General features: G+C 41.5%; 1 protein-coding gene across 6 annotated transcripts in view; it reads right to left on the bottom strand.

Moving 5' to 3' along the window:
* LOC111874503 (L-threonine 3-dehydrogenase, mitochondrial) overlaps positions 1–13,625 on the bottom strand; it is a 47,915-nt gene that overhangs the window by 12,011 nt on the left and 22,279 nt on the right. For 5 of the 6 annotated variants that reach the window (XM_023870062.2, XM_023870063.2, XM_023870061.2 and 2 more), the window contains exons 3-5: positions 12,832–12,945; positions 8,145–8,294; positions 2,000–2,260 (exon numbers count right to left, since the gene is read on the bottom strand). In XM_023870062.2, coding sequence (XP_023725830.1) covers positions 2,000–2,260; positions 8,145–8,294; positions 12,832–12,945 — 525 coding nt within the window. The remainder of the gene's footprint in view (positions 1–1,999; positions 2,261–8,144; positions 8,295–12,831; positions 12,946–13,625) is intronic. The other variant, XM_023870064.2, reaches the window with a different exon arrangement.

Here is a 13,625-nt window from a genome sequence, read left to right as displayed (position 1 = left end):
TTTTCGACATTTGCCAGTGCCTGTTAGGTACTTAAAGGAGACGATGCAGGTCCCCCTGAAGACAAAGCTCCTGAGAAAATCCCTTCGTTAAAGTTGGCACCACTAACATGGTGTATAAACATCCTGTTCAGTATACAAACACTTTCTATCACATAAAAGAAAATCAGTGACCAAAAAAAAAAATACGAAAATTTTCTAACTGTGCATTGTGCATAAAAATCAGTGATTGTGTCAGAAGATTGAAAATAAAGGTTGCTTGTAAAATGAAATATTATTTTATGTGATGTTACATATTTTAATGAATCGACATATTTTACTACGAACTTCAGAGGCTCTGGTTACAAAATTATGTACGTATTTTGCATGATGGTACTACATAAAATTCCTAACTCTAGTTATTAAGATGATAATTATTCGGATGATCTGAATTTTGAAGAATATTGAATTGAATTGCCCTTGCACAGCAAATATTTTAATATTAACGGCTAAAAGGTAAAGCTATCCCTGTAACAGGACGTGGAGGACCATAACATTGTGAGACGTCGAGGCTCTCACATTTTCTAGACAATCGCCTCACAGATGGCGGTGACGTTGTCAGCCTTACGCGCCGGCCGGCTGCCCTTTACCCATCAGGAAGATTCCTAGTACTTATTTCTGTTAGAGGCTCAGTCGACCCCAGGGCCATGGTGCGGCTGGAAGAATTAGGTAAATCGAAAAATCCACTGACACTTGGACTCGAACCCGCGACTTTCCTGTTTGTAGTATAGTGTCTCATCAAACTACGCTACTGCTTTCCCTATCCATTGTCTTTATTTGTCCCTATTAACAGCCTTCATTTACCTTTCCTAATTACCAGTTTAGGTGTAAATTCCACCTTACGTACTCTTGTAGCCCAAATAAAATTTTCGGGCCGGCTATAGGCTGATTAAAGAAAAATATAAATAAAAATAAATGTATTTTTTTTTAATTCGCTTAGTGGGAGGTGGAGTCGAACTGGGTCCCCTCGGCACGGCGGACACTGATTGGCCTATTGTAGCCTTCCCCGGGTGATTATGATGGTGGAGAATTTGGTGGAATTAAGACTGGCAGGGGAAACCTTATTACTCAGAGAAAACCCGCCTCAGCGCCACTTTGTCCACCACAAATCCCACTTGACCAGACCCGTGATTGAACCCGAGCCGCCGCGGTGGGAAGCTAGCGACTAACCACTTGAGCTATGGCGCGGCCAAAAATAAATGTAAATAAAATACAGAGTGAAGTAACAAAAGTGGAATAGAAATCAGAAGAGGAAATAGAATTAAAATTAAAGAGATAAATAAATGAATATACAATATAAATAAGATAAATGTAATTAACGAACTCCATTGGGCAGAGTGGGTCTAGAGAAGTCAGTATTTGCCCAGCTATTCGAAATGTTTCCAGTACTATATGAAATCCGAAGATTCGTTTCTGTGTCCACAAAAGCCGGCCACGAGTCTCTATCTTGAGCCAGATGAATCCGGGCCACACACTAAAATCTATTTTTTCTATATATATAACAATATTAGAGTCCCATACAATCAAAATTCTTCATAAGAGACTCCTTCTTTCAGGTTTTTTTACCACAACTTTCATTCGCTCGTGCTACGTGCCCTGCCCATTTCATCCTTTATTTGCTCATTCTAACAATAATTGTGAAGAATGCTACGTCCAACTTTATGCATTTTTATTCAGCCTTCTCTTAGGTTCAAATATTCTCTCGAGCAACCTCAATCTATGTCTTTCCCTTAGTGTGAACGACTAAGTTTCACACCTAAAATTGCAATTTTTTTCAATGTTAATCTTCAAGTTTCTAGATAGCAGAGAGTAAGAGAATATACGTACATTGCACTCACCAAAAATTTATGACGATATACAGGCCAATATTTTTGTGGCATTAAGCATATTATTTGTGGAACCTTGTTCCTATAACTATCCCTTTGCCTAAGTTGCCCCCCCCCCATTTTTAGAACTTACTTACCCGTGGTCCCTCCTCCCGGTGGGTCACTGGAGATGACTCCCGGAAATCGAAGACAACGGAAGTCTAAGCCATATCGGTGGAAGTAATATTCCCCCAGAAGCTCGGCGTGCACTTTTGAAACGCCGTATATTGTTTTTGGACGTTGAATTGTTATATTTGGTGTTGGATTTCGGGGAGATTCTGGTCCAAATGCCCCTATCGTACTCGGAATAAACAACTTAAGCTTGTACTGCTTAGCCAGTTCTATCACATTGTGTACACCTGTAGACAACATAGACATCTCTCATCAGAATATTGTAGTGTCTGAGGTAAACAACCAACACAGATGCACAAAATTATATACAATTAAGTACACAACAAATAGGATTTCTATTACATCCCAATTATATCCCGTGCATTTTTGTGGAGGTAAGGATCCTAGCATTCTTTATTTTCGACACATGATGGAAGTGAATTGCCAACGTTAAGACCGACCGCTCTACTCCTGGAGATATTGCCACCAGGGTCCCAGAGCCAGCCTGGACACCGCAGAAAAAACGTCTAGGCCCACCAAGAATCGAATACCGAATACCACGATGACTGAGCTACCCGGTTCTTAGTTAAACAATAATCCATATTCAAATAACTTAACCCGCCTACTGCTTGCATGAAGGGTTTATATGGCACAGCCATTACTTGCGGGATGCTAGCTGGAGGAAAATTATTTGCAATATATTAACGAGAGCCGGTAGCTTAGGCTATTTATAGCCAAGGGATATAATGATGAATGAAAAACGCTTTTTGAATAATGTGGCAGGTAATTATAATGGCATAAGTTGGTAGTGACTGGAAAAAAACACGGAATATCTTAGCTAGGTCCGAAGTTTGAACCAGCGACCTTGCGAACACAGTGGAATACTGCCTATTCATCTTGATATTCTGTTCGATATACGTGTTTACACGTTGTGAAATTCCTTCCTTTCTCATGAATTTCAGCACAACTCAAGAACACAATGGGAAATGCTGCCATCTGCAGTAGTTGTTGTTAACTACTTCTGGTTCATAATAATCAAAGACAACAGAATGCTGGATGTCTGTGCACGTGTCATACAGAAACATCTGAAGCAACAATCGCGTCTTCTGTAGTAGAGGCACGTAACAATATACGAGTATTTACATTCAGGTAATTTATTGAAGTTTTACATGGAACATTGTCCGAAGTGTGACACACAAGAAGCACTGTCCGTGGTGCTGGTAGGAACAAAATTATTGTAAGGGATTTGAAGCTTGATTCTCTTCACCAGCGCAGGTCTTGGTAATTTTAGCACCTGGACCAGCAGCGAAACATCTACATAACCAAATATTCAACAGTTATTGTTATAGTTTTCATTTAAAACTATAATATTTTTCATTTAATTTGATATGGTAGGTATTCAGTAAGGCACTCTGAATGCAGGAGTTTCCCATTAGGAAGCTTCTGACATCAGGGAACAAAGTCTGAAGATCGAGGCGATATATCGAAACACAGAGCAGATTTCGATCTCTCGATATCAAGAGTCCAAGAGTGTGAACACTAACTGATTGCCAATAGTCGCTCATCCGGTCCATCAATTGTCATCTTTAACTGAACTCAAAGCTCCTTTGCCGTTTTCACAAAGGTTGGCAAATTGGCCCACATCCTAAAGGCCTATTTTTCTAACATCATTTTTAAAATTACCTCCCTTTGCCTTTGCTCATATCTTCAAAATAATTTTTCCAAATTCGAGACTTCTGCGCCCACGCTCAACATGGCAGCTTCCTGTCCTGTCCCCCTGCCACCCTCTTCACTGGACAAACACTTGCTGAACATGTGTGCAGGTAACCTCCCATATCCCATATGGCTAAATCAGCCCAGCAATTCAGGAAGTCGGTTTTGACTCATTTCCGCTCTAACCATGAAGACTGACATTATTGATAATAGTTCAGGATCTTAAAGAATTAGGGTGTTAGGACGTGGGCTGAAATCTTGTGATTGAATGTAGACCTGTTCGCTACATTTTAGTGTGTGGTGGCATTTCAGTACCCAGATACTGTCGCGCTATGCGAGAATATTCCTCCTGGGGCTTTATATTTCTGCTTTGTTATGATAAATAGTTTTTCAGAAAGCTGTTACTGCCTCAGTACTTGAAGGATGTTAATGTAACACCAAAGCTTTTATAAAAGAAAGAGATTTTGTTTTAAAATTTGAGCTTCGTGTGGTATGTCTTGACGCAGCCCTCAACACAGAGACTGGCCTCACAATCAGGACACCAAAGTAGTGCCTCCTCCCTCTAGGAGTTCTTGTAACATAACACACACCCCTTTGTTGACTTCGAGCTCTTTTCAATTGCAGGAATCCTCTCTGGGATACGTCTTTCGTCAAGTCTAAGCACTGAGCTGTCCGTGAAATAACACCCTGGCACCTTTCTTTCAACACTGCCCCCATATTGTACAGTTAGAGACTGAAACACGTGTATGAATTCTAAATTTCGTTTCCCATGTGAATTTTCTTTGCAGATGACCATAGAGCTGAGAATTGTGGCACTGAAAAATCTTCTGAACATTTTGATCTTGTCATCTTATTTCTGTCCGGAAGATAAGCGTGAAGAAGCTGGTTTTGCAGATCGAGTCTCTTCATGTTTTGATTGTGGTCTAGAAGGGTTCCCTTTCTTCTTCATGTCCTGTTTGACATTTCTCATTTCGTCATCATGATGTGTTGAGATCATGGTGACCATTTTATCACTACTTTCAGCACAGATATTGGGCCAGAATTCTGAGCTAAAATTTCCCCTTTCCTTAGTTTCTTCTGTTTTACTGTTTTTGGTGCGTCTTCCGTATTCACGTGCAGAACTTGAGCACAATCAGTTCTCATATCTTTCACTTGTTTAGCCAGTGCTAGTTGCACTGTAGAAGTTGTCCGTCTAGAATGCATGCCCTCCAGCAAGCAATAGCTGCACATGGGGCAACACAACAGCTGTTTTTGCAGTCTCCCTCTCATACCAGTGTTGACTGGAATCTGATGTCTCGTCCAGTATAAATAATGAAGAACCAAAGATGTCGTGAGCAGGATTTACAAAGCTCGTAAGACTTCATTCCAAACATCGATTACTTGAGTGGAATGTATTATTTGAACAAAAGCCTTCCTTTTTATAGCGTCAGAGTCTCATCTATGGCAATATTCTGGCCCGGTATATAGAAATTCTGAAAATTTCTTTTAAGATATTACATTACTATGTGCATTTTAAAACGTTTTATGAGGCCTAGATGTGTATATTTGCTGTCATTCTCGCTTAAGTGCATAAATTTATGTATTTATTCAAATCGGCCCATTGGTATTACAGAGCAAAATACAGGAGTTTTCAAAATAGTATTTTAAAATACGATTTTACCGTGTGTTCTTTAACTAAGTGTATGGGGATGAAAATTGCCAGAACAACATATATCTCGAAAAGTACTATCTTCTGGGATATAAAACAGAAGAGAGTATTGTTGACAACCACCGCTGTGAGAACCTCGAGTACTACAACACATATCACCTCTCCATCGACAGGTTTCCAGTCTTGTCACCCTACGTCACAATTGTAATAGAATTCTCCTGGATTTTATAAGCTGTACGGCTAAACATTTTTGTTTCACAGACGCCCGTATCTATTAGTTCATGCGTGAAGTAAATCTTGAATAGGTCCACACGTTCCGTCAGACTTTTGTACCATTATATGGCCAAAATTTCCTATAATTTTTGCCCTTTCATTTACACAATAATCCCCTGCAAATGTTGTACCACTATCCCCATACTTCACGCCTTGAACAGTGTCATTGTAGTCATACTCACTTTACCCTGTTGCAGTTGTTTCCTGAATAGGCAAATTTCTATTACACTAGAATCGTCGTCACAATCAAATGCACTATTTTTACTGTTTCGTCCAGAATTTTCTCAACTTTTTCACCTAAGAGAGGCTCTCTGATTTTGACGTCATTGCCGTAGCAGTCTGTTGAGTAGCACGAATCTTCCCGCTCCTAAGCAAGGGGAACTCAAACAAAGCATTTCATCTTCCTGTTTGTGTCATATATAAATTAAAATCCTGCACTTTCGTCTGCAGAACCATCGAAAACAAATTTGATAATACTTCATGCACATTCGAGAGAAGGAGTGACGAATCAGAGTTTGCACACCCACCTAAGATCGATAAGTCACCTCGACCATACATTAAAAAACAGTAGTAAAATCGATCAAACACGTCGATTAAATGCATCATTTGAAAGCCAGCAATGGCATCTACAAAACGGCGAAATTCAAAATTTTGCTGCTTTACGCATATTCGACAGAGGGAGCCACAATGCAGGGCATACAAGCAGCGAATATCGTCAAGTCGCCTGATATTTACATGGTTAAAGCAACAGTAAAATTCGGTGTAGCAGGTCGGTAATACAGATTGCATTAAAGCTTGCAGCTTTATCTACGAGGATTCTTAAGGCACATACTTGCTAGATACGAGAAGGAGCCAGATAGGGCAGTAGGTGAGCATTGCTATGCACTCCCAGACAACAGGCGAGAACGTCAAGACGGGCAGCTCTACCTGCGTAATTGTCAGCTTCCCAAGAAAAGCAGCATTCTATTCAGTCATATAGATGGTTAATTGTTTAGTTGGAGAGGTGCGTAGTTACTGAACTGGTTATTCATCTTCTTAGTAAATCATCTAACCAGAGAGATAGTTCACTCATACAGCTGAGCCCTTCTTGAGGAGCTGCAAATTCTGCAGCTACTCAGGAATTTATCAGCATTTTGTGGCACCCGAAGGTTTATTACTGCGTTCACAAGAGCACTCCACGCGTCCCTATCCTGAGCCAGCTCAATCCAATCCATACCACCCCATCCTATCTCTCTAAGATCAATTTTAATATTGTACACCCACCTACGTCTTGGTCTTCCCAGTGGTCTCTTTCCTTCTGGCTTTCCAACCAATATCCTATATGCAATCCTCGTCTCCCCCTTCGTGTTACATGCCCTGCCCACCTCATCCTCCTTGACTAGCTCATTCTAATTATACTTGGAGAAGAATACAAGTTATGAAGCTCCTCATTATGCAGTTTTCTCCAACCTCCTGTCTCTTCATCTCTCTTTGGTCCAAATATTCTCAACACCCTGTTCTCAAACACCCTCAGTCTATGTTCCTCTCTTAATGTCAGAGACCAAATTTCACACCCATACAGAACCACAGGCAAAATTATAGTTTTGTATATTGTAATTTTTATGCTTTTGGACAGCAAACGAGAAGACAAAAGGTTCTGGACTGAATGGTAGCAAGCATTACCCGAGTTCAATCTCCTCTTAATTTCCTCCTGAATCAGGTTTTGATTTATTATCGTTGTTCCCAAATATCTGAACTGTGTCACATTTTCAAAACATCTGTTACCTATCTTTATGTCATGATTTCTCCTTGCATTCTGGTGATGAGACAGCAACATATATTTAGTTTTCTCTGTGTTTACTTCTAGACTTGCGTCAATTGAAGTTTGTGTGTTTTTCTTTACGGTATCCATATTATCACCCAGTAGAGAGATAGTTACCAGCAGTTAATTAGCATATAATTTAGTTGCCTACTACGTACATAGTCAGTTTGGTAGCAAATTAGGCCCTGCCGTAGCTCAGGCCGTTAGCTGCCGGCTTGCTATCGTGGCGGGCCGTGTTCGATCTCAGGTCAGGTCATGTGGAATTTGTGGAGAATAAAGTGGTACCGACGCGAGTTTTCTCCGAGTACTTCGGTTCCCCAACAATACTCATTCCACCGGCTGCTCCGCATTCATCATCTGGGGCTTCAAAATAGGCCAAAGTTCGCTCAACGTACGAAGTGGACTCATATTTACACTACACCTGAAGAAACTGGTCATTTAGTTAGGTAGATAGGCCGTCAGTTACAGAGTAAGTCAGTGAGTCGGTTAGTACACACTGGTTCTGGGGCCCACGCCGCCTCCTATCCAATGGGTACCGCGGGATAAAGCGGCTGGGGCGTGAAGCTGACAACTCACCTCCTTTTACTGTCGAGGTCAAGAATGGTGGAGCTATACCTCTACTCTCGCGTATGTCTTCAAGGCATAGTGCGTAATTAAGCACAGGGAAAACTTTATCTTTAACTTTGCAGTACCGTACCTTCAATGTTAACTCTGACGGCCAGCGGTACATTCTGCTCGCCAATGGCACTAAGCAAGGCACTGAAGTGTATGAGCCAATCAATTCGGTGTGTCACTACTATTTCCTGAAGCCCTTTGAAATCCAGTATATCAGCGAATATATAAGGACCTGAAAGAAGAATCCCGTGTTACATAAATACATTATTATTATTATTATTATTATTATTATTATTATTATTGTTGTTGTTGTTGTCACGTGTAGGATTGACTACAGATGCGGGTTTGGATTGGCGAATCGATTTACTGGATACTTATATGTAGGTAACCACAATTAATTTTTATACTTTTTTGATTTACACAATTTACAGTCACTCCACACAAATCTTCTAATCCTGTTTCCATTAGTCTTCGCCATCCGTTCCATGTCAACGGATTTATAACGCGGGAACTATAAAAGTCTCACTAAATTACACACTCCCAATATCACTGTACTGCAGTGCATGTAACGTCACACACACTAAGTCTTCTAATTCTTCTTCTGGCCACGTTGCTGTTCCCTTGGAAGTTCGGAACTCAAATGAAGTCAATTCCTATTCCCGTATTCTCTCATATCCTCATGGCATACACCACGCACAGTAAACACAGACCCTCTATTGTTGCATGGCTCAGACCACAAAGGAAACTCGTGTCACGTGTCAGATTGCGAGTTTATTGGTCCGTTACTAGCACTGGGCGTGGCCGGACGACATAGAAAACAGCCTCATTTATTGTTGCGTTTTGGACCGTGTTTACAGAGCTGTTGCCTGGCAAAGTGCTGATCAAATCCGTTACATTATTACTTCCTTTCATTGTTACATAAAACAGACAAATGTTACTTCTAAAATATTTATATTACTTTGGTAGAACATAGTTCCCTTTGTCCTGACGGTTGTGACTCATCTGCAATGCGATAGAGACAGAAACTTTTCATCTCAAATTTTTAATAACAACTGAAAAAGGCTTCCACGATCTGAACAATGAAAAATATACAATTTAGTGTTCTCATTAAAAAGTAGAAGGGGCTTATATTTAAAATACACTGCACCGATATGAGTCATTCCATAAATAATTTAAGTTAGTCACTGTTATACACGTATGTATAGTCTTGCTTAATTTTAGCTTAAATTATGTAGATTTATATTGTGGCATGTAGACCGTTGCTAGACAACGGCCCTGAAACAAACAACTAGACAACGGCTGATACTAGGCAGCGGCTGTAAACAGCAATAGAGGCAACGACCTGTAAACAGAAACACAGGAACCGTGTTTTCCGTGTGGTCCGTGCCGGAATGATATAAGCAGGACAGTGAGGAATCAGTGGAGTGGCGTCAGTCAGTCAGTCACTGAAGTGGAGTCAGGTGGTTGGTGAGTGACTGAGTTGAGTTGGTTGGTTAGTTAGTTAAATAAGTGCTGGTGTTCAATTGTGGGCTGTTGCTATGTGAGAAGCTGGTAGCTAAGGCGCTTACGTTCTTGATTATTACTAATAAGTCTATTATTATTAACTTTATAACTGAGGGTGTTCGATAACAGGTTGCTGAGGAGAGTATTTGGACCTAAGAGAGATGAAGTGACAGGAGGTTGGAGAAAACTGCATAATGAGGAGCTTCAAAATTTGTACTCTTCTCCAAGTATAATTAGAGTGATCGTGTCAAGGAGGATGGAGTCAGCAGGGCATGTAGCACGAATTGGGAAGACGAGGAATGCATATAGGAGATTGATGGGAAATCCAGAAGGAAACAGACCATTAGGAAGACCAAGAAGTATGTGGGTGGATAATATTAAAATGGATCTTAGAGAGATAGCTTGAGTTGGTTTGGACTGGATTCATCTGGCTCAGGATAGGGGCCAGTGGAGGGCTGTTGTGAACACGGTAATGAAGTTTCGGGTTTCACAAAATGCTGGGAAGTTCTTGAAAAACCTGCAGAACTGGTGGCTTCTTAAGAAGGGCTAAGCTTCATGAAGTTATAACTATTATTATTATTATTAAACATAATTATTATGTAAGCTGTGCTCTTCTTTAAGTGTTATTCATGTGAACAACCCAAGAAACTTGCGCTGGTGGGGCATGCAACACATATAGGGAAAGTAGCAGCCTTTGAGACTTCGCCGATTTATCTAGAAATCCGAAACTAAGAGACCATTGTGGTATACTTCTCTGTCAAAAAAGTATCGGACCTTGGGCCGGGAAAACAAAGTTCTGTATCTGGGTGGTTACAATACCTAATCCCTTTCAAAGTATGCCCTTTGTGACTCCACACACTTAGACCAGCGGTCCTTCCATCTCTGGAAGCAATTCTGAAAGGCTTCTTTTGGAATGGCGTGCAGCTGTGCCGTTTTGTTCTGTATGATGTCCTCGAGGCTGTCAAAGCGGCAGCCTTTTAGCGGTGTTTTCAATCTCGGGAACAGCCAGAAATCACAAGGAGCCATGTCAGGAGAGTAGGGAGCCTGGCGAACCTGCGGGATGCCGTGCTTGGCTAGGAAACCCTGGATCAGGTGTGATGAATGAGCTGATACGTTGTCATGATGCAGCTGCCAGATGCGTGCGTCCCACAGCTCCGGTCTCTTGCGCCGAACTGCATCACGAAGATGGCGGGGATTTCTTGGTAGTACTCCTTATTAACAGTCTGGCCTAGTGGTGCGTACTCATGATGCACAAGACCCCGGTAATCGCAAAAAAATAGTATAAGCTTCACATTGCTCCGAACCTGTCGTGCTCTTTTGGGCCTCGGGGATGTTGGATGCTTCCATTGTGACGCCTGAACCTTGGTTTCCGGGTCATACCCGTATACCCACGACTCGTCACCAGTGATCACAGTCTTCAGGAACTCAGGATCCCTGTTGGGGCACTCCAGCATGTCCTGCGCGACCTCAAGGCGGAGTTGTTGCTGCTCCGGCGAAAGCAGCTTGGGCACAAATTTTGCCGTCACTCTTCGCATTTCCAAATCCTCAGTTTAAATTGTGTTTGCGGATCCTCTGCTGATCCCAACCTCATCAGCATCTTCCCGGATGGTCAAATGACGGTCCTCCATGATCTGTGTCCGCATTTTTTCAATGATATGAGCACTGACGGTCTCCCGGAACGCTGCCCACTGTCCGCCGACATACGGCCATGTTTAAAGCGGTTGAACCACTCTTTAATTTGAGTGACCCCCATTGCATCATCGCCGAAAGCCTGCTGAATTTTGCGGATTGTTTCCGCTTGGGTATCCCCAAGTTTCTGACAAAACTTAATGCAGCATCGCTGCTCCAGGCGTTCTGTCATCTTGAGCGAAACGAGAATGTGACAAACACGTGTTACACCACTTCGCTATCTGGCAGCCACAGACGCATCCGGCGGTGTTGCGAGTCAGCAAAAAATCACGCATGCGCAAGAAAGTCCCTTCTACCAGTACGCTAAGTTCCCCCACCCCTTTGGGCATTACTTACAGCGGGAAAAATTATAGTCGGATATTTTTGGACAGACCTCGTATAGGATCTTAAAGGAAGAGGGAATGATGATGTGGACTGGATTCAAGTGGCTCACATTCCTACTTCGAATTAAGTAGGTCGCAGATGGAGAACTCAACGCAAAATTTGGCTGTCTTGACAGTTTTTTTTTTTTTTGTAAATGACTCTCTTTGTGACCACCACTCCGTGTATTTTTCTATGTATCTGCCGAGGATTTGAAAGAACCACGTGCAACCCCTTTCAGAGTACAACAATGGCTACTGTCAGAGACTTGAGGATAGCGTGGCGGTGTATATAATTTAACTACATTCTGATATGACGTCTTATACCCCGCAGGAGGAGGCAGCAAGCTCCTCCGAAACGATCGTAAGTATCTACCACTCTACAAGGCATTAAATCTCAGAAGGCAATAATCTTAATATACGCTCCTCGGTAAACCTCAAATCCCATGTGCTTATAGGAATTGTAATAAGCAGGGCCCGGATTTTGATTACATGTCATCTTTTTTCCCTTGTATCTTGTTTGAAGCTCTTAAATATATAAATCTCGGATATGAGCTGCTGGTTATAGAAATGTAAATTTTATAGGCAATTTTTTGTAATTTTTTGAAATTTTTAGGTTTAAGGTAATTTTTTTAGTAAATTTTTGGACTTTTAAGGGTATTTCTTGTTATTTTTGGCCATTTTAGGGAACTTTTCTTCATATGTTTTCTGAAATGTGAATAACATGGAAGCGAAATGTTCTTTCTTTTCTCCTTTAGGTCATTTTTCTGGATTTTTTCGGACATTTTATAGGTCATTTTTTTAAATATTTTCAGGTCATCAAAATCCGGGCCCTGGTAATAAGCATCCGCAGAAAATGACGGAGTAACTTAAAAAGGGTCAAGTTATTTTCCTTCTACCTTTAAAATCCATTATTTACTGTCTGGAGAAGGGTCAGTGAAAGAATGAACACGGCTGGAGCGCGTTCAGGTTGGTCGCCTGTCCTTCTACCCAACCTATATTACACTAATAACAAAACGGAAACACAAAGAGAGAGAGAGAAAGAGAACTGTACCTAGATCACAAATGAAAACTGTAGACGTGGAAGAAGGAACATAGAGAGAAGGAAGCTGAGGGAGATTGGTAAGGGATAATCCAGTATGTCCATTATCTCCCCACTCCAACATTGCTAACTTAGAAGGACACGTTTAAACGAACCAAAATACAATGTGCACGAACCATCATTGAAAACCTCTTTCCTGGGCTTGATGATGTCAGACATAATGACGTTCTCTCGGCCATATATATCTCTTAGGAACCTCGCCACTTCTACTCCAAGCTGTCCCAAGCTTCCTGAAAGTATAAACGAAACTTTACGTTTATCGTCATACAAACTTGGCCTGATGACTGTGTTAATTTATTGTTCACTTGCAGACTGCCTCAGTAGATCAGGCACTACAGTGTCGGAGAATGAGTAGTGGGTAATGAACTTGACAAGATGTACAAGGAAGCGGTCGTGGCCCAATTTGATATGCCTTTCCGGCATCAGCGTGAGGAGACAAAGGCATAAAAAATTGATCAGGGCAACTGGTGCCGCGGGAGAGGTTAGAAACGGAAACTTTCCGAACATGTCAGATTTCACAACGGTGACTATGAAGTGTACTGTCCTCTGAAATGTGATTCCGTGTATCTTGGTAGAATTTCATTTTACCTGCTCCCTTTACTTGCCTGTTGCTTGCTTGGCCTACTCTTCAACACTGAAGACAAAGGAATTACTTCCTTCCGAAACGTCGGTAGTCTTCCATCAGACTACACGATGTCAGAACTCAGAAAACGAGATACATTACTACTTGGGCCAACCTCCTTTGTACAACTTCATAAAAAAATACATTCTTAGTGACATACAGCTCTAGGCTGTTTTCAGATCTGCTCTTTGGCCTGCGCTTCATGAGATGTTTGGCAAGTAGTGGCGACAATGGTTGCAACTGCACTGCGTGAGAGAAGGCCGGTGACTCACTGTAACTGAGGTGCTG

This window comes from Cryptotermes secundus, unplaced genomic scaffold (assembly GCF_002891405.2).
Source record: "Cryptotermes secundus unplaced genomic scaffold, Csec_1.0 scaffold561, whole genome shotgun sequence".
NCBI lineage: Eukaryota > Metazoa > Arthropoda > Insecta > Blattodea > Kalotermitidae > Cryptotermes > Cryptotermes secundus.
This window is presented reverse-complemented; position numbering and strand designations above follow the sequence as displayed.